We start from the raw sequence: 18,261 nt of genomic DNA on the forward strand, positions 1-18,261 counted from the left end.
AATACTACCCAATAGAAATCCTAATTTTACGACTGGTTTGATTAACGACAATATAAAGGCAATGGCCCTGTTAGTTTAGCAGTGCTGATAACCCTATTATACGGATTCTCAACAAAGAGTGTTTCTGTATAGAACGTGTATCTAGATTTTTCGTGAATTAATCACTTTTTGTGGCTTGTTTTTGTTTCTATGAGTAACACACAAGGAAATCAGTTTTCCTTGTGTGCGTTTAGTTAAGTAAGTTTTGAACCAAATATGGAGCGTAATAAATTTCCTGACTTATTCTCCCTCCTTTTTTATGCTCCGTCCCCTAAGTTTCCACTTTCCCAATTCGCGGATGATGCTTGCAGCATCGTGGAGTTCCAAATTCCACCACTCGCACCTAGTTATAGTTCAAATACGCAGAAGGGCACTTCTTGGAGATCCTAGATCCTATATAAATGTAAATTAAGAGAGATTTTCTTATATGAAACGTTTAAAAGAGGTAATCTAGCTGGGATAATGGGCAATATTACAATTCAGAATTATATTATATAACGGTATACTTGTAGGATGAGAGGAATTTGTTTATGTTCTCAGTATTTTGAGGTGTCAAGTAAAATTCCTTTGCTATACCAAACGGAATTAATAAACTTTTGAATTTTTAGGGTGTGCGTGCGACGTAGTTTCCACGAGAAACGGGTGAACCGCTGGCAACAGAACCATCTCCAACTGAGTCCGACTCACACTTCCCCTTTCATAATGTTATGAAACGCTAATAAAAGTATTTAAAGTAGAATCTTTAATGATAATCTAATCTTTTTTGCACCGGTTACTACCTAATTATGTAGGTACATCAAATTAATTGTCATTGATATGAAAGACAAGTCACTCTAGTTTGCACACAGACTTACTGTAGTATTTAAGATTTCAAATTCTAGAAACATTATTAGTACAATAGGAGGGCCGCTAAAAGTTGGGTCGTTTGTTTTATTCCGAGAAATTTTAATAAGCCTGCAAAAAGGTGATTTCATATTTTCTTTTAACGTCTTGAATTTCCGATCTAAATTATTCTGGGGTGTTTTTTTTATGTCTGCGTAAAGGCAATTGTAATCAGAAAGAACTAGCCGAGCATAGCACGCCTTTGTCTCGTGGGTTTAATACAACTGAATAAATACTTATACTAATAAATATATCATTATGCACTTCGCATATATGCCCAGTATATGTTAAATAAGGAAAAATAAAAGTAAATAATTTATTTTCATAATAAAAAGACAAAATTGTTTAAGAATATAGAGCTTGCAAAGCTGTATTTTTTATTAAATTGTCCCGGAATTTAAATTAACGATTATTTTTTGATGCCATAAAAATTGGGGGACAATTGTTTTAAGGCTTCTAAAGTCGTTTTCATAATTTTTTTAGATCAAAATAAACGTTTGAATTTAAATCAAATTCCGAGTCAATTTAATCAAAAAATACAGCACAATTTAAAAAAATAAATTGGTTTTATCTTCATATTTTACATATACTTCCTTACTTGTTTTATTTTATTTTTATTTCCAATTCAAAATATATGTAAACATATTTAGCAAGTGAATGTGTGTATTTACTCTGACGCTGATGTCTAAAATATCAAATAGTATAAATTGGGTATATCATTCAAGTTTTCCTTAATTGTTCAAGTGTCTTTAAAAGGCTTTCATTAATTACGGGCTGTCTTTTGTCAGTAGGTATTCTGGAGCAGCTCTTACTAGGAAAATACCAAGATGATTCTGGCGCAGGTAAGTGTTTTTCTATACTTTTATCTATCTAATACACATGAATTATTAAATTCTGTCCTAGCGTTTTTCAACTGGTCTGTAATAACTGTATACACTCTTTTGGCAAAAAAAAGCGGGCACCTATGCGAAATCTAGGTTTTAAGGACCTTAAGTGTATTTCAAAGGATTCTTATAGCTGTAATATGTTACTAGCATTAAAAGGGTTAGCCAAGCATGCGTGAGAGTGTATTCTAAATTTGATTTTGGTAGAAACTAATTCCTGGTAGAAAGTTCGTGGGCTTTTTAAAAAGTTTTTGATGTGATTTTCAGAAAATTGATAATGCAGTTTTAATAAATGATTATTCTCTGAATGGTCTATGCTGATGATTGATGGCAATGTTACGAGTATTTTAGTGTAAAGCGTTCATTCTTTAGATATTGTTCCCACAAGGTTTTAAATATCCCTTCCTTAAATTAATCATTAATTAACACTGCATTTAATTATCAGTTTTCTGAAAATCACCATTAAAACTTTTCAAAACGCTCACGAACTTTCTACGACGTTTAACCAGTTTCTTAGCAATTCTACAAAATTCAAATTTAGAATACACTCTCACGCATGCATGGCTAACCTTTTGATGCAAGTAACATAAAAACCCTTTGAAATACACGTGAAGTCTTCAAAACCAAGATTCCGCATAGGTGCCCGGTTTTTTTACAAAAGAGTTAGGTATATATTATAATAACTAGGCATATATACATTTCTAAAATAAACACATAAAATACCGACTCACTATTTTCTAATTTTCAGGAATAATCGAAAGCATACATGATACACTTATTCATAGCATTTTACAGAATTAGAGTAAAACATTAGGGTGAAAATATTTTGAAAAGTCTGAAACTTTTAATGAGCGTTAAATATCTTCTCGCAATCTGTGATGAACATCATTATCGACAACCTTAGATTTCCTAAATATAAAAATACTTGTTATCATAATTAAATAGTGCCGTGTTGAGACGATATTTTTAATTATTTTGGCACCAAAGAGCTAATTAATAATAATCTCTTTTAGTTTGTGACGTTAATGTTTTATTTATTAAAAATGCCCATAAATAAAACCGGCCAAGTGCGAGTCGGAATCGCGCACGAAGGGAACCCTTCGTGCCATTATTTATAAAACGGACAAATAAATCACGTATGTATGGGAGTCCCCCAAAATATTAAATGAATTCTAGTTTTCAGTATTTGTTGTTATAGCGGCAACAAAAATACATCATCTGTGAAAATTTCAGCTGTCTAACTATCACGGTTCATGAGATAGGTACAGCCTGGTGACAGACGGACGGACGGACGGACACAGGAGCGAAAACAATAGAATCCTGTTTTACCCTTTGGGTACGGAACCCAAAAAATGCTTCCCTAGAGGGTGATATGAATTGTTCCCCCGAAGCTCCCACATCTTCAAATTCACCCTGGTCATATCCTCATGGTTAACAACTTACTTTTATATTTTAGCAAGATTGCGGCTGCGCTACAGTAGTAGAAGGTGCCAGCATCCTGAACTCCACAGCATGTAGCGGCACCTATCTGTTCATGGTACTCCTGCAAGGATACTTATGGGGCCGCTGCGAAATCGCCACGCCTTGCAAGAGAATCGAGTCCATTGACGAAACAGAGTCAGAATATGACTTCATAATAGTGGGAGCTGGGTCTGCAGGATCCATTGTAGCTGGGAGACTGAGCGAAAATACTTCGTATAACGTAAGTTATTATTGTAGTTTACATAATCTTATCTCAGTAACATGTTAGAATTTTCCTAGTCGTAAATCTACTAATCCTTGTTCATTCCTTATTTCGTCGCAAACAGGCATAATGAATTTATGAAAATCAACGGATCTTTTCAGGCGTAATATACAGATACTGAAATGCCTAATTTGGTATAATTTTTTTGCGATCTTACGTTGCCTTGCTGCCTTTGCTGTATGCTGTGTTGATGACCGATTACGATTTACAGCCATCGTTATTCACGTGACTTCGCCAAAAAATAGAAATAAAATGAAAATTAGAAACTGCAATTAACTTTTACGATTGTAATAGTAGTTGATTATAATATTGGTTAATTGAAGAAAGGCTCATGTTATTTAAATAAATATTAGCTAAAATGGGACATTCTAATCAGCATTGCAAATATGTAAAACAGCTTAAGGCCTCAATTTTTTCTAGGTCCTTCTATTAGAAGCTGGTGGGCCAGAACCTCTGGGTGCCCGTGTTCCGTCATTTTACAAAACATTCTGGGGCCACGATGAGGTAGACTGGCAAGGACGAGCAGTACCTGACCCTAACTTCTGCCGCGACCAAGGAGAACTCGGGTGCCAATGGCCGCTAGGAAAAAGCTTAGGTATGTAAAAAAGATTTGTAGACTGATGCTACATAGCTACAGCTTTGTCCTAAAGAGATTTCAGGAAGAAACAGCAAATCCTTCAGCAATGTTTCTTTCGGTACATGAATGTTGAACCATGTGTGTGTGTGTGTTTAATGTAGGTATTGCACATTGTCTTTGTACAACTCTGTCACACCTGGCTCCTGGGCTCCTAAGCTTCCTTACACTATGTCCATTACTTACGCACAAAAGTATGCTTTACCATAAAACATATACTTACTCAAATGATTTACGTAGGTACTGCACTTCCAAAGAGTAAATCTTTACATCTGCTATAACCAGAACGCTCTATTCCTTCCTAATTAGGAGGATCTAGTCTCCTCAACGGTATGATGTACCACAAAGGCCACGCCGCTGACTACGAGACCTGGGTGGAAGAAGGTGCTGAAGGTTGGTCCTGGGACGAGGTCAAACCATTTATGGACTTGGCGGAAGGTAACAGACAAGTGGGAAGCCTCGTCGATGGGAAGTACCACTCCGAAACTGGACGCATGCCAATCCAAACAGTACGTTAAAGTATTTAAAATATTTTATTTGATGTCTTCAAAAAGAAGATCCAAGTTGTTTTTGTAGATAAAGATTTACTTTATGTTCTTTCCCAGCAAAATAATTTGTAAGATTTCAAGATTATAGGATGGAAAACACAATCAAAGGAAAATTAATACCTACTAGTTCTCTTGGGTTTTTCAACTAATGATCTTAGGATGCGTTTAGAGTTAGACCAAACGAACAAACATTCTAGCTATAATATTATAAAAAAAGAGTATTCCTTTTAATTTATTTACAAAACATATTAATTGTTTAATTGGATATAGTAAGAATCTCATATCTTTCTTTTCTCCTATAGTTTAACTACCAGCCCCCGCAGCTTAGGGATCTAATAGAAGCAATCAACCAGACGGGACTGCCGATCATCACGGACATGAACGACCCGAACACACCCGACGGCTTTGTAGTTGCACAAACCTTTAATGAGTGAGTACCTACCATCATCCTCCGAGCCTTTTTCCCAATCATGTTGGGGTCGGCCTCCAGTCTAACCGGATTCAGCTGAGTACCAGTGCTTTACAAGAAGCGACTGCCTATCTGACCTCCTCAACCTAGTTACCCGGGCAACCTGATACCCCTTGGTTAGACTGGTGTCAGACTTACTGGCTTCTGACTACCCCGTAACGACTGCCAAGGATGTTCAATGACAGCCGGGACCTACAGTTTAACGTGCCATCCGAAACACAGCCAATCTGCCGTCGTATGAAAGAAGGGCACATCTACCATTTTGGTCAAACTGAGATAATTGAGATTAAAGTTTTTACCATATTCTGCTCCATAGCGTGGAAACCTATAGCTTAAAATTGTAAATATGTTAAAATATTGGTACAATGGACAAACAAATATTGTAAGATGGGCTGGGGCATCATCAGATGTGTACAGGTTGGATTGTGGTGTGAGGCAGGGTGGCTTGACCTCACCGCGCCTCTTCAACCTGTACATGAATGGTCTTATTGGTGAACTCAGCAGCACTGGCGTCGGGTGTCATATTGATGGAGTCAGTGTCAACAACATTAGTTACGCGGACGACATGGTGCTGCTGAGTCCTTCAATCTCAGCCCTGAAAAGGTTACTCCGAATTTGTGAGACGTATGCGGAGTGTCATGGACTGAGATATAACTCAAGAAAAAGTGAGATACTTGTATTCAAAGCCGGTAATAAAAGCTATACCCCAGTACCTATCACCTTAAGTGGTAACGAGCTGAAGCAAGTGTCTCACTTTAAATATCTTGGTCACTGGGTCTCAGAAGACTTGAAGGATGATAGAGATATGGAGAGGGAACGTAGGGCGCTGGCGGTTCGATGCAATATGTTGGCCCGCAGGTTCAAACGATGCAGTAACGCGGTTAAGGTGACGCTTTTTAAAGCTTATTGCCAGTCGATGTACACGTGTTCCTTGTGGGTTAACTATACGCGGACGACGTACAGCGCCCTGCGTGTGCAATACAACAACGCTTTCAGGGTACTGTTGGGGCTGCCCCGGTATTGTAGTGCCTCGGGCATGTTCGCAGACGCGCACACTGACGGGTTTCATGCCATCATTAGAAAGCGATGCGCTTCTTTGTTACACCGAGTGCGAACCAGTTCCAATAGTATCCTGAACGTGTTAACAGATAGGTGGGATTCACCATTACTGAGGCATTGGATTAGCCTACATACTGCTATGTAATTTATTACATGTGTTTTTGTATCGCTCATATGGACTTGTCCGAAATAAAGTTTTATTATTATTATTATCTCTTTCTGACCTCGGGACTACAGAGTCCCGGATTTTTGGAAGGCGAACGTGGGGCCGAAGCCAACACGCTGAAGCCCTTTTGAGACAACTTTAATGAAATGGTGACACAAAACCGACGATTATCCCTGTATACACTATAGAAATGTACCCAAGGACAATCCCCGGTTATGTGCTAAACTATTGCTATCTATGGATGAAAACTACTTGGGCTATTGTGATGGGATGCTAGTGGACTAGGAATGGGGAAACTACGGGAACTATGGCACCTGCCGATAACAATGTAATAAATACACGTAAAAATGGCAGGTGGAGACTCGCCAACTCACTTACTGGGCCCCCGGGAATCAGTCACTGAAAAGCAACAAGAGGGCAACAGGGACATGAGCGGCTGAGAAGGGTGAGGATACCTCGGCGGACTTTAAACGCAGATCACGCGCTCCCTGTGGGTCCAGCATCACCGGCCCACTCGCCACTTACCACGAGGCACCTACCCTCCGAGCATTGCTCTAGCGACTCCACTCTGACCGGCCGGTGAAGGCAAGCCAAGAGGCGGGAGACCTATCCCCCGTCATGCTTCACTCCGGCAAGCCGGAGATGGGGGACAGTATACTCTCCCTGGAGCACTCGGATATATAGCCCCGCGGGGTCGCTACTCCCCGTCATCCGCCTCAGATGCCCTGCGGGGCTTTATTATTATTATTTATGTATATACGTTTATTTTTCTCGGCTTTGAGCCGGGTAGAGCTGGTGACACGGGCCTAAGCCAAGTGGTCACCAGCGGGGTTTGTGGTAGTAGTAGGTCTGTTTCGGTTCAGCCGTGTAGATTGTGTATCAGGTTGTGTATTTGTGTTAGTGTTAATGTTTGTTGTATCTGCTTCACATTGCAGAAACTTGCGGACTAGTCTACACGTGTTTAATATTACTGCTTTCTGCAATAAGTGATATGTGTACGGTGGGAGGTTTAGGGAGGTGAGGGATTGGTGTAGTTGTTTGGGGATAACGCCGGTTGTAGATAAGACTATCGGTACTATTGTAACTTTTTGTAGATGCCAGAGTCTACTTATCTCGTCTTTCAGTTCGGTATATTTACTTATTTTTTCTGCTATTGTTGATTGGAGGTTGTGTGTATTAGGTATTGCGATGTCGATCAAAAATCCGGTTCTGTTAACTTTGTCTATTAGGGTAATATCTGGTCTGTTGAAGTGTATTGTGCGGTCTGTGAGTATTGCTCTGTCAAAGTATAGTTTTGTTGTTGAGTTCTCTAAAACGGTTTCAGGGTTATATTTATAATATGGAACTATGGAATCTATAAGTTTGTAACGGTGGGCTATCTTCTGGTGTATAATGTTGGCTACTTGGTCGTGTCTGTGTTTATAATCTGTCTGAGCTATTGATTTACATGCCCCTGTAATGTGCTGTATGGTCTCTGGGGAGCTATTGCATTTTCTGCAGGTATCGTTAGTTAGATTTTTAATAATGAACTTTCTGTAATTTTTTGTTTCTATTATTTGGTCCTGTATTGCCATCATAAAGCCTTCGGTTTCAGGAAAGAGTTCACCTCGACTAAGCCACGCGTTCGACGCCTCTTTGTCGACATTAGTTTGGCTTAAATCTTGGCGATGTCTTCCGTGTAAAGACTTTCGGGCCCATTCTAAAAGTTTGGTTTTTTCATCCGTGATCGTTTCATTTCTCTGTGTGTTTGTGTCTGATAAATTAAGTGGTGTGTAGTGTTTGTCGTTTTGTGTTATAGCTTGGTGAAGTGTTGAGGTTGAAGATTTGGAAAAGAAGTATTTTCTGAGAGTTGTAATCTGTCTGTTGTGTAGGTTTGATATGTCAATCAGTCCTCTGCCTCCTTCCTTTCGTGGTAGGGTTAGTCGTTGCAGACAGGCTCTTGGGTGGTGCTTGCGGAATTTTGTTAGTGTCGTGTTAGTTTTTCGCTGTAGATTTTTAAGGTCCGTCTGACTCCAGTTAATAATGCCGAACGAGTACGTTAGGATAGGAATAGCAAAGGTGTTGATCGCTTTTATTGTGTTTCGAGCGCAGAGTTGTGTTTTCAAGATAGTATTGAGTCGGTGTTGAAATTGTTGTTTTAATTTTAGTTTCGTTTCTTTAAAATTTATCTGGCGTGATTGAGCATATCCTAGGTATTTATAGGTGTCTTGTTCGTCCAATGGTTCTATTTGTTCCCCCGTCCCTAAACTATAATGATGCTGGTAGTTCTGACCTGCTCTAACTGAATTTATTTTACACTTATCTATTCCGAATTCCATTTTTATATCGTTGGTGAACTTCTCTGTTAGGTTGGCCAGATGATGTAGTTCGCTTTCGGTGTTTGCGTAAAGCTTTATGTCGTCCATATACATCAAATGGCTCAGGACATTGTTTTGTTGTGTTAAAGTCTGTCTGTCGGTAGTAATGTCACCTAACGATGTGCCTACTGAAGTTGAATTTAATATATTTGATAACGGGTTTAGAGCAAGACAGAACCATAATTATTATTAAAAGAAAAAAAAATACTGATGATATATGCGTGAAGGTTAGTACTATTATATTTTTAACTTTTTAGTTTTTATATATAGTTAATTTTAAAATAAATTCAAATTATTCCTTTCAACTTAAAAAAAAAAAAATTAAAAAATACCACTTACTACAAAGAAATGGCATAATTAACCAAATGTGACCTTTCTTTTTAATATTTCAAGAAAATTAGTCATTGAGTCTGAAAGAAGGGGCACATTTGTCTAATTGCGCTTTTTTAATGCAAATTTACTAAATTTTTTCTACAAAAAAAAGACAAATAATCATGCGAGGAAACTTTAATAAACTATAAAACATTTATTGTCATGCCATTTCTGGTTATCCTTATCCAAATAACTGAAACAAATTTACTTCTAGGACACCAACATTTAAACAAAAAAGAACCTTTCTTAATATTCAATAGTTATTTTTAAATTATTAGGGATCTCATCCTTCAATTTTGGTTAACTAATAGAACTTATAAATTAGAAAGAAAAAGTGCTAATACTTAAACTCAATTACAGTTTTAGTTAGTTACCTAAGTAAGTATACCTAAGGAAAATCAAAATTTAATATTTATATTCTTTTAATAATAATAGGTTGGACCCAATTTAAAATCTATACAATAATCTCTAAATCTCTAAATTACAATATAAAAAATAAATCAAAATATTCTATATTAATAGAGGTAGTAATAGGAGCATAAAGAAGACGGATCACAATCCATACAAAATTGCCCCACGTCTTATAACAATGTGACGTATCTCAAAAAAAAGATAAAAATGTTAAAAAAATATGACATACTCTGTAACTTAATTTTTTTACACCTTCATACGAAAAAAATGCTTCAAAAATTGTTCAGGCGCTGTTATGAAAAAATTTTTCATGAGAAAATTTAAGGACCATTTTTTTAAATTATGTATATGATTGATAGTGTCTACCTCCCAGGTGGTCCCATATTCATCAGGTCAGGATCTGATGATGGAAACCCTGAGAAATCCAGGGCAACTTTTGAAAGTTGTAGGCATGCGCAGGATAAAAACTTGACAATGAGGTGTATGTCTGATTACACGATGCAACTTATTAAAAAAAAAAAAAACGACTCCCAAAAAAACACTGAAAAGCAAAAATGTAAAAAGTTTTTTTTATTTTTGGCTTTTCAGTGACAAGCTTAGTTGTTACTATCCGTATTAGTGGAAAGTTCTCATCAATACGAATAATATACGACCAAACACGAGGTAATTTACATATTCAATTGTCGAGTTCGCTTGACCTTCTCTGGTCTCCATCATCAGGTCAGCTCCAAAATTTCACTGTTGTAAAGGTCTATTCAATACAAATAATATATAAGCCCAAACACGAGGTAGTTTACATATTCAGTTGTTGATTTCCCTCGACCCTCTTTCGTCTCCATCATCAGGTCAGCTCCAAACCTTCACTGTTGCATAGTGTTATCAGACATACACCTCATTGTAAAGTTTTTATCCTGCGCATGCCTACAACTTTTAAAAGTTGCCCTGGATTTCTTAGGGTTTCCATCATCAGATCCTGACCTGATGAATATGGGACCACCTGTGAGGTACACACTATCAAACAAAAATATAATTTAAAAAAATGGTCTATAAATAGTCTTATGATCGATGTTTTCATAACAGCGCCTGAACAATTTTCAAAGCATTTTTTTTTGTATGAAGGTGTAAAAAAATTAAGTTACAGAGTATGCCATATTTTTTTTACATTTTTATCTTTTTTTTGAGATACGTCACATTGTTGTAGGACGTGGGGCAATTTTGATCCATCTTCTTTTGGTTTTCAACCTTTTTTAAGCTATGTTATTAGAGCTTATTCGTCGCTTATAGCTTCGACGTCACAGGCACAACTGACGCGTTTCAATCAAACTCTGCCCTCCTTTCCTCACCCCTAATCGTAAATAATTTAAAGAAAAAGCACAACTGGGTCTTTGTGACTTTTATACGTAAATTAATTGAGAAATACATGGATTATTTATTTAGTAGAAAGAGCACATCTTGCATTTGAGCCTTTTCTTTATGTTATGTTGTAGATGTGCCTTTTCAAAGTAGTTTTTAGTAAATATCTATATGAAATTATAGTCACATCTACGTATTTGTGCCTTTTCAATAAAATGGTAAATGTGTCTTTTCATCTTATAAAACATGAATATTAGTCTCATTTGTGCCTTTTAAGCCATCTGTATCTCCGTATTCCTTAAAGATAAAATTCTACAAAAAATTGAGCAGATGCGCCTTTTTTTTCTGATTCTAAATATGTATGTAACTCAATTTTTAAAAAATTGTTAGTTGTGCCCTTTTTTCTTACGACGGCAGCAATGGTGTCTAAGACTACTTAGAAAGTACATACAGACTTAGAAAAGTTGCATTGGTACTTGCCTGACCTGGGATCGAACCCGCCCCCTCATACTTGAGAGGTTGGTCCTTTACCCACTAGACCACCACGACTTTTTCGACGAGTGAGTACCTACCATGTTCTAGAATTTACCTACGTGTCGGATCTAGTGGAATAGGCTTTTCTCTTTTATATACTCCTTTATGTTATCCCCTAGGTTCTCACACTATACACCCCCTTATGTACTCAAAATACCCGTATGTACTGCCCCTCTATGCTCCTTTGTGTAGGTATATCCCCATATATCCCTGTATGTACTTCTTCTGTAAGTATTTTAGATGGATCCGACTCTGAATGTCCTATAAGAGAATGTTATGCCACTTAGTTAGAGACGCCTGTATTTGTGCGTCATCGCTCCTAGCAGTGTTGTTGTCAATTAGGCTCACGGTTGGAAAACGAGAGGATAGTACCTACTCTACTTTAAAAGTAACGCGGATTTAGTCATATACCAAAGGATTAATTTAGTATTAATAGATTAGGCTAGATATCCCTAGAAAGTATAGATAGATGTGGTAGTATTGTATCTATGGGTATACCAGATACCTACATCGTCTATCCCTGATAAAATTTATTACACGCTTAATTATAAATTATCTATCTAATCCATAATAATTCACGACCATAGGTACAATAAAAATCAGATAAGGATCATAGTTACAGTACATGTTATTATTTACTTTACTACACGCCTGCCTAGACAAAAATAAGGAAATAAAACGTAATATTAAGCCATTGTTATCTGATCTCTTATCAAACAAACCACAATGAGTTATTAATTTTTTTATTATATTTGGGTGAAAAACATTGTAAACGCGTGTGCTGGCTGGAAGGATTTTTATTTATTTTAACCGACTTCCAAAAAACGAGGTTATCAGTTTAACCTGTAAATACCCTTGTATGTCTGTATGTTTGTGCAGTGTCTCACGTTTGGCTGAGCCGATTTAGATTAGATACTTGGTAGATTAGACACCCCGAGTGTCTCATACTATCATTGTAGGCACCAAAACCATCGTTAAACTTCATGTTCTAACTAAATAATTTGAACACTGTTTTTTTGGCAATTTGACTGTCTGTCTGCCCACAAAAAACATATTAGTAACCGTGTATTACAACTTACCCATGCTGTATCAAGTTATCCCTAACACTTTTCTCCTTCTCTCATCTTCAGCAATGGCCAGCGTTACACCACAGCCCGCGCATACCTGGCTCCGAAATCCGAGCGACCCAACCTGAGCGTCAAACTCTATGCCCACGTGACTAAAGTACTCTTCGACGGGAAGAAGGCTGTGGGAGTGGAATACGTCGACAAGAACGGCAATACGAAAACTGTCAAGACTACTAAAGAGGTAATAAATAAGTGCCTATCACCTTCTCATCATCCTACTAGATGGGTTCCAATTTTATTTGGAGTTGTTGCACCATTCCTTTTTCATACTCTCTGACTGACGTTACATTTTAAGTGCTTATAACTATACCACACAAGTACTTCGCTGTCTATGTATCTATTGAGCCTCCCTGCACCTGACGCATATGTACTATTTATGGCAAATTCGATTGCTCTCTATACAGCAGTACCTATGTTTATAGAATTCCAAACTGCCTGTAAAATGAAGCATACACCTGGGGCCCGATTCTCCTAAGTTAATAATGTCAAAATTGAATAGAAATCGAATCGCAATATGATCGCAATAGCAGTTTTAACCATATTGGGCATTTTGCTACTAATAAAAGACCAATCGTATTCGATTGACATTTGATTGGTGTGCGATTGGTCTGCTATTTTGGTAATTTTGGTCTATACGGTAGTTTGCTGTACAACCATTTTGCACCCGTAAATCATTTGCAGACAAAATGATTCATTATTGAATGACACAAAAGGATAAAAACGTTTATTTCAAAGAAAAAATAGCGGAATGTCACATACGCTTCAATCGTAATCGAGTCGGGATTGGATCTCAGTCGAATCGAGTCGAACGTGAATCGAATGGTGTGCGTTCGCGCAGCGGAATGTTGTTGAATTTAAAGATTTTAATTATGCAGATAATTAGTGTAAGACGTCCTATAATTGTGTATGGTAAATTAAAATTTGTGTATGCAGCCATTGTGGAGAAATTCACCAAAAACAGATTCCGCTGGGCGAACGTTGGCGAACGTTGTCCTGGCGGAACTTTTTTTAATCCATAGACTTTAGAAGAAAAGAGATGTGTCCGAAAATTAGTGTGTATTTGTGTATAATTGATTATGTATGAATGAAATCAGTGCATGCATAAACTTCGGAGAAATTCAAGTTTCCGCTACGCGAACGTTTGGCCATTAGCTAGTTTTCATATAAAGCGCTTACATAGGGAGCTGTAGATTTTTACATACGTTGTTTTGAATTTGTTTATATTTGTATAAAAAACAGATTTAGAAAAAGTCGTAGGGTTTAAAAGATAAAAATATAAACGTAAAATACACTTATTAGGTCTTAGTTCTTAAAGTATGCAGTTTGGGGTCTAGATTTTCACGTTTACACAAACCTTATAAGTGTCTCCAACATGTTGCCAAGTATCAATGATGTTCCGTTAGTAATTAAAAAGTTATAGGATATTTTATCATGATATATGATGAATAGATCACTGTTTACAAAGCAGTCGAATATCACGACGTTCTAAAGGAATTGCATGGTAAAATGTATGCCAATAATTAGTTTAATCATTCAACTATTCACTTGCAAAATTTCATGTCATTAAATTCAGTAATTAAAGAAAGACAATTATAATACTGACGGAGCATCGAAACCCTACATAATTCGACCAAGTTCGGATAGCTACAAAAAAGCGGCCGTGCCATATGTCTAAGCAACGTTCTTAACTTGGAAGGTTAGTATATATTTATTAATATGGTACAGTTGCGTACACAAGCGTTAGGAAAAAATAAAACAATTGCATATCTTGAATGAAAAATATTTTTTAATAATAATGCCACTATCTACGACATTTTAGTTAAAATACGTAACGTTTACTAACGTTATTTTTAATCACGTAGTCAAGTAATTTATGTAAGTAATAATAATAAAAATATTTTTGTACACGGATATTTAAATAGAGAAGTACTTGTTAATTGAAGATTTATTTTTATCGTAGATAGTGGCATTATTATTAAAAAATATTTTTTCTCCACAATGGCTGCATACACAATTTTTTATTTACCATACACAATTATAGGACGTCTTACACTAATTATCTGCATAATTAAAATCTTTAAATTCAACAACATTCCGCTGCGCGAACGCACACAATCGAATGTTGCTTAAGTAAAATTAGGAGAATTGGGCCCCTGTATGTGTCATAGAACACAAAATATTCCACCGTTGGGGAAGAATAGGCATTTTATCCTTAAAACAGTTTTCCCAACATAGTTATTGTACCATTGGCAGGTAATCGTGTCAGCAGGACCATTGACCAGTCCTAAAATCCTGATGCATTCTGGTGTGGGACCTAAAGAGGTCTTAGAGCCATTGGGCATTCCCGTAGTAGCTGACGTGCCCGTCGGTAAGAGGCTGAGGAACCACTGCGGAGCCACGCTGAACTTCCTCCTGAAGAAGTCCAACAACACCCAGTCTTTGGACTGGAGTGCAATGACTGACTACTTGCTGGAACTTGACGGGCCTATGAGTTCTACTGGGCTTACTCAGGTACCTACCTTATATTTCTTTGTTTGAAGTCTGAGAACTGTTTCAAGAAAAATTTGTTTGTAAGTTTATATTATGTGAGAGACTCCTGGATGAACATTTGACTGTTTAATTTTCTGATAGCTATGATTAAAGGTATGGCCCAGTGTTCTAAGGCTATATTTAGATTGCGCATTAAGCCAGTCATGGCCGTGTGACTTCAGTATCATTTAAAGATCCTTAAATGTTTATTCATTGAATAATAAATCCACCAACACGTACAATAATTTCTTCTCTCCTATTTCTAGCTCACTGGTCTCCTATACTCAAGCTACGCAGACAAGAGTCGCAAGCAGCCAGACCTACAGTTCTTCTTCAACGGCCTGTATGCTGACTGCTCCAAGACTGGAGTCATCGGAGAACCGGCTGAGGACTGCAGCGATGGTTACAAAATTTCGTAAGTATTCACTAAAAAACCCCTAAGCGATATAAAATTTTGCAATCATTGCAAATTACATGCGTGTCCAATTGGAAATGAAGACTAGACTAGATAATTCCAAAGCTAGAATGTCTCCATGTTTTTTCTATTTACAACTAGTAATCTCTTTCTCTCATCAGCGTACCTACAATGGCGAGATATCACCAAAATTTTTCGGAAAATTATTCCACCAAAACGTACGCACCGGTACGAGTCCAGCATGAGTTCGCGCAAATGAGTTTCGCAGACACTTTAGATATACACGCAATTTATTCCTGTTTAACAGACAGTTTAGGCCAGAAGAAATACGGAGTTACTTCATCATCCAACTACATACTATTTTCAGAGCGAATGCCGTAGCCCTGCTCCCGCGCAGCGTTGGCCACGTGACTATCAACTCGACCGACCCCTTCAAGTCAGCGCTGTTCTACCCCAACTTCTTCTCCCACCCAGATGACATGAACATCGTGATGGAAGGCGTTGATTACTTGCACCAGATCTTCGAGAGTGAGGTACCTAATTAAGTCACTTCATGAATACAGATTTTCTGTAGAGATCTGACTGTACAGATTCTGTTTCTTAACCGATTGTAATGACTTGCCGAGAGGTTCCTGGCTCTCAGAATTTTGGTGGCCAGGACAGTAGTTTTCTATTTATCCCCAATCTCGTGAGCGCCAGAACAATAGACTTCTACATACGACCGATCTTATAAGCCGTTATTTTGATTTCAGATTTCTTAGCTTACTTTCATTTCAAAATATTGTGCGACACTTTAATCAACCCCATTTCATATATCGATGATTTTATTCCTATTTCTATACACGATTTATTTAATAGTATTTACTTTTTAACGTCCCGCAGGTGCTACAAGAGAAATACAAAATTGAGCTAGACCCGGAGTACACAAAAGAGTGTGACGACTACGAAGCCTGGTCAAGAGACTGGAAGGAGTGTATGATTCGCCTACACACTGACCCACAGAACCATCAGCTCGCTACCAACGCTATTGGCAAGGTCGTTGACCCGCAACTTAGGGTTTATGACGTCAAAAGTAAGTACATGCTATCTTACCTTTATGGTGTCTCCCCTTATATGCTCTATACACACTTTGTGAATTGTATCGGTCACTAATGAGCCATATTCTTTATGGCTTCGGTTGACTGCGGCATTTTATTGTGATGAATCATCAGTCGCTGAGGTCAAAGGCAGTAGCGGCGTAAGGGGGGGGCGGAGGGGGCGGTCCGCCCCGGGTGCCACATCTCGGGGGGTGCCATCTTGGTCAGCACATACCTGCATGACCAGGATGGCGCGAGCAGATGGGACAAGTCACTAAGGGTGCCATTCTAATCTGCGAAGCCTAGGTTCACTACCATTTAAAATTTTAAACAAAACTACAACAATGCATGTGCGAGACATCGAGGCGGTCACCCCTCTCAGTCCGACTGTCACCCTTCTCATGTATTTTTACTTTTATCTGATTACTTAAATTAATTCCTCAAAGTACGAAAAAAAAATTTGCTCGCTTCGCTCGCGGATTTCTCTCATTTCTAGTTTGTTCCGCACTTACTTTTTGAATCCTCAATCTAGCAAAATTTAAAGCACCGAAGTAGCAAAAACAACTGACGCTCGCTTTCAATCACGGTTTCTTTTAATTTGTACTTAATTCTGAGTCAAATTAGAGAGTCCTCAAAAATAACAATAAAAAAAATAATTTTACAGTGAATATTTCGAAGCTATTAAGGCGCTATTTATAAGCGGAGGTGGAGGACTTTTGTGTCCCAAATCTCAAAAATTTTTGAGCTCGCTACGCTCGCAGCTGCTTCACTTTCCAGTCGTTTTTTTTCAAACTTGTTTGAGTACTTTCGTGTTCCAAAACTTCAAAATTTCGCGCTCGCGCCTTCTTCACTTTACAGTCCTTTTTCAAACTTATTTGGGCACTTTTGGGTTATAATAGTCGAAAATTTCGCGTTCGCTGCGCTCGCGCATTACGCTTTCAAGATCATCATTCAATTTTCTCTATTTTCTTTAGGTATCTTTTGGCGTCCCAAATATCAACAATTTCGCACTCGCTACGCTCGCTGAACTTGTCTGGGTACTTTTGTGTTAATTCTGTATGACTTTTTTTACTACGTAATTATATTTTGTCGTTTTTTTTTTCAAATCTCTCAATAAGTAATCCGCCCCGGGTGCCACCCGATGCTATGCCGCCACTGGTCAAAGGTTCGGATTTTGTGCCTTTTCCCTTCTGGTAAAATGCTTTGGTTGTCTACAAACAGTTTACACCATAGATTATACACTAATACTGGTAGTTTACACTATATTATAATGCTGTTGTGTAAATATACACCACAATATGAGATTCCCTTTCCAGTGCTTGGAATGCTTAAAGATTAAGTTGAGAAAAAGCACCATAAGGTGCATTTTTAATCCTTACGAAAGTGCCTCTAGTCATTATTTTCCTGTCAACAAATTATTAATTTTCAGACTTGCGAGTATGTGACGCGGGTTCAATGCCCTCACCGCCGACCGGCAACCCTCAAGGCGCCATCATGGTGATCGCAGAAAGATGCGCACACTTCATCAAACAGACTTGGCAATAGAACCACGAGCTTACAACATATACCCTATGCAATGTTAACCTTGTTATTATCAATTACGTACATAAAGTACGAGAATTATGTTCCTCTTCCAGTGAATAAAATGTTGAATATTCATGT

The 18,261-nt window shown here is 37.7% G+C and overlaps 1 protein-coding gene across 2 annotated transcripts; it reads left to right on the forward strand.

Annotated features, from left to right (window-relative positions):
- Positions 1-895: 895 nt before the first annotated feature.
- Positions 896-18,258, forward strand: LOC110370896 (glucose dehydrogenase [FAD, quinone]). 2 transcript variants are annotated; one of them, XM_021326897.3, is made up of 12 exons: positions 896-1,003; positions 1,713-1,763; positions 3,262-3,507; positions 3,970-4,144; positions 4,493-4,692; positions 5,034-5,161; positions 12,583-12,760; positions 14,833-15,090; positions 15,375-15,523; positions 15,891-16,056; positions 16,406-16,595; positions 18,029-18,258. In XM_021326897.3, exons 2-12 carry the CDS (start codon positions 1,749-1,751, stop codon positions 18,142-18,144), a joined length of 1,821 nt encoding a protein of 606 aa, XP_021182572.3. In that variant the 5' UTR covers positions 896-1,003; positions 1,713-1,748; the 3' UTR covers positions 18,145-18,258. The 2 variants fall into 2 exon arrangements, with proteins under 2 accessions (XP_021182572.3, XP_021182574.3); XM_021326899.3 differs by having other exon boundaries at positions 901-1,003; positions 1,710-1,763.
- The last annotated feature ends 3 nt before the right edge of the window (positions 18,259-18,261 follow it).

This window comes from Helicoverpa armigera, chromosome 22, assembly GCF_030705265.1.
Source record: "Helicoverpa armigera isolate CAAS_96S chromosome 22, ASM3070526v1, whole genome shotgun sequence".
NCBI lineage: Eukaryota > Metazoa > Arthropoda > Insecta > Lepidoptera > Noctuidae > Helicoverpa > Helicoverpa armigera.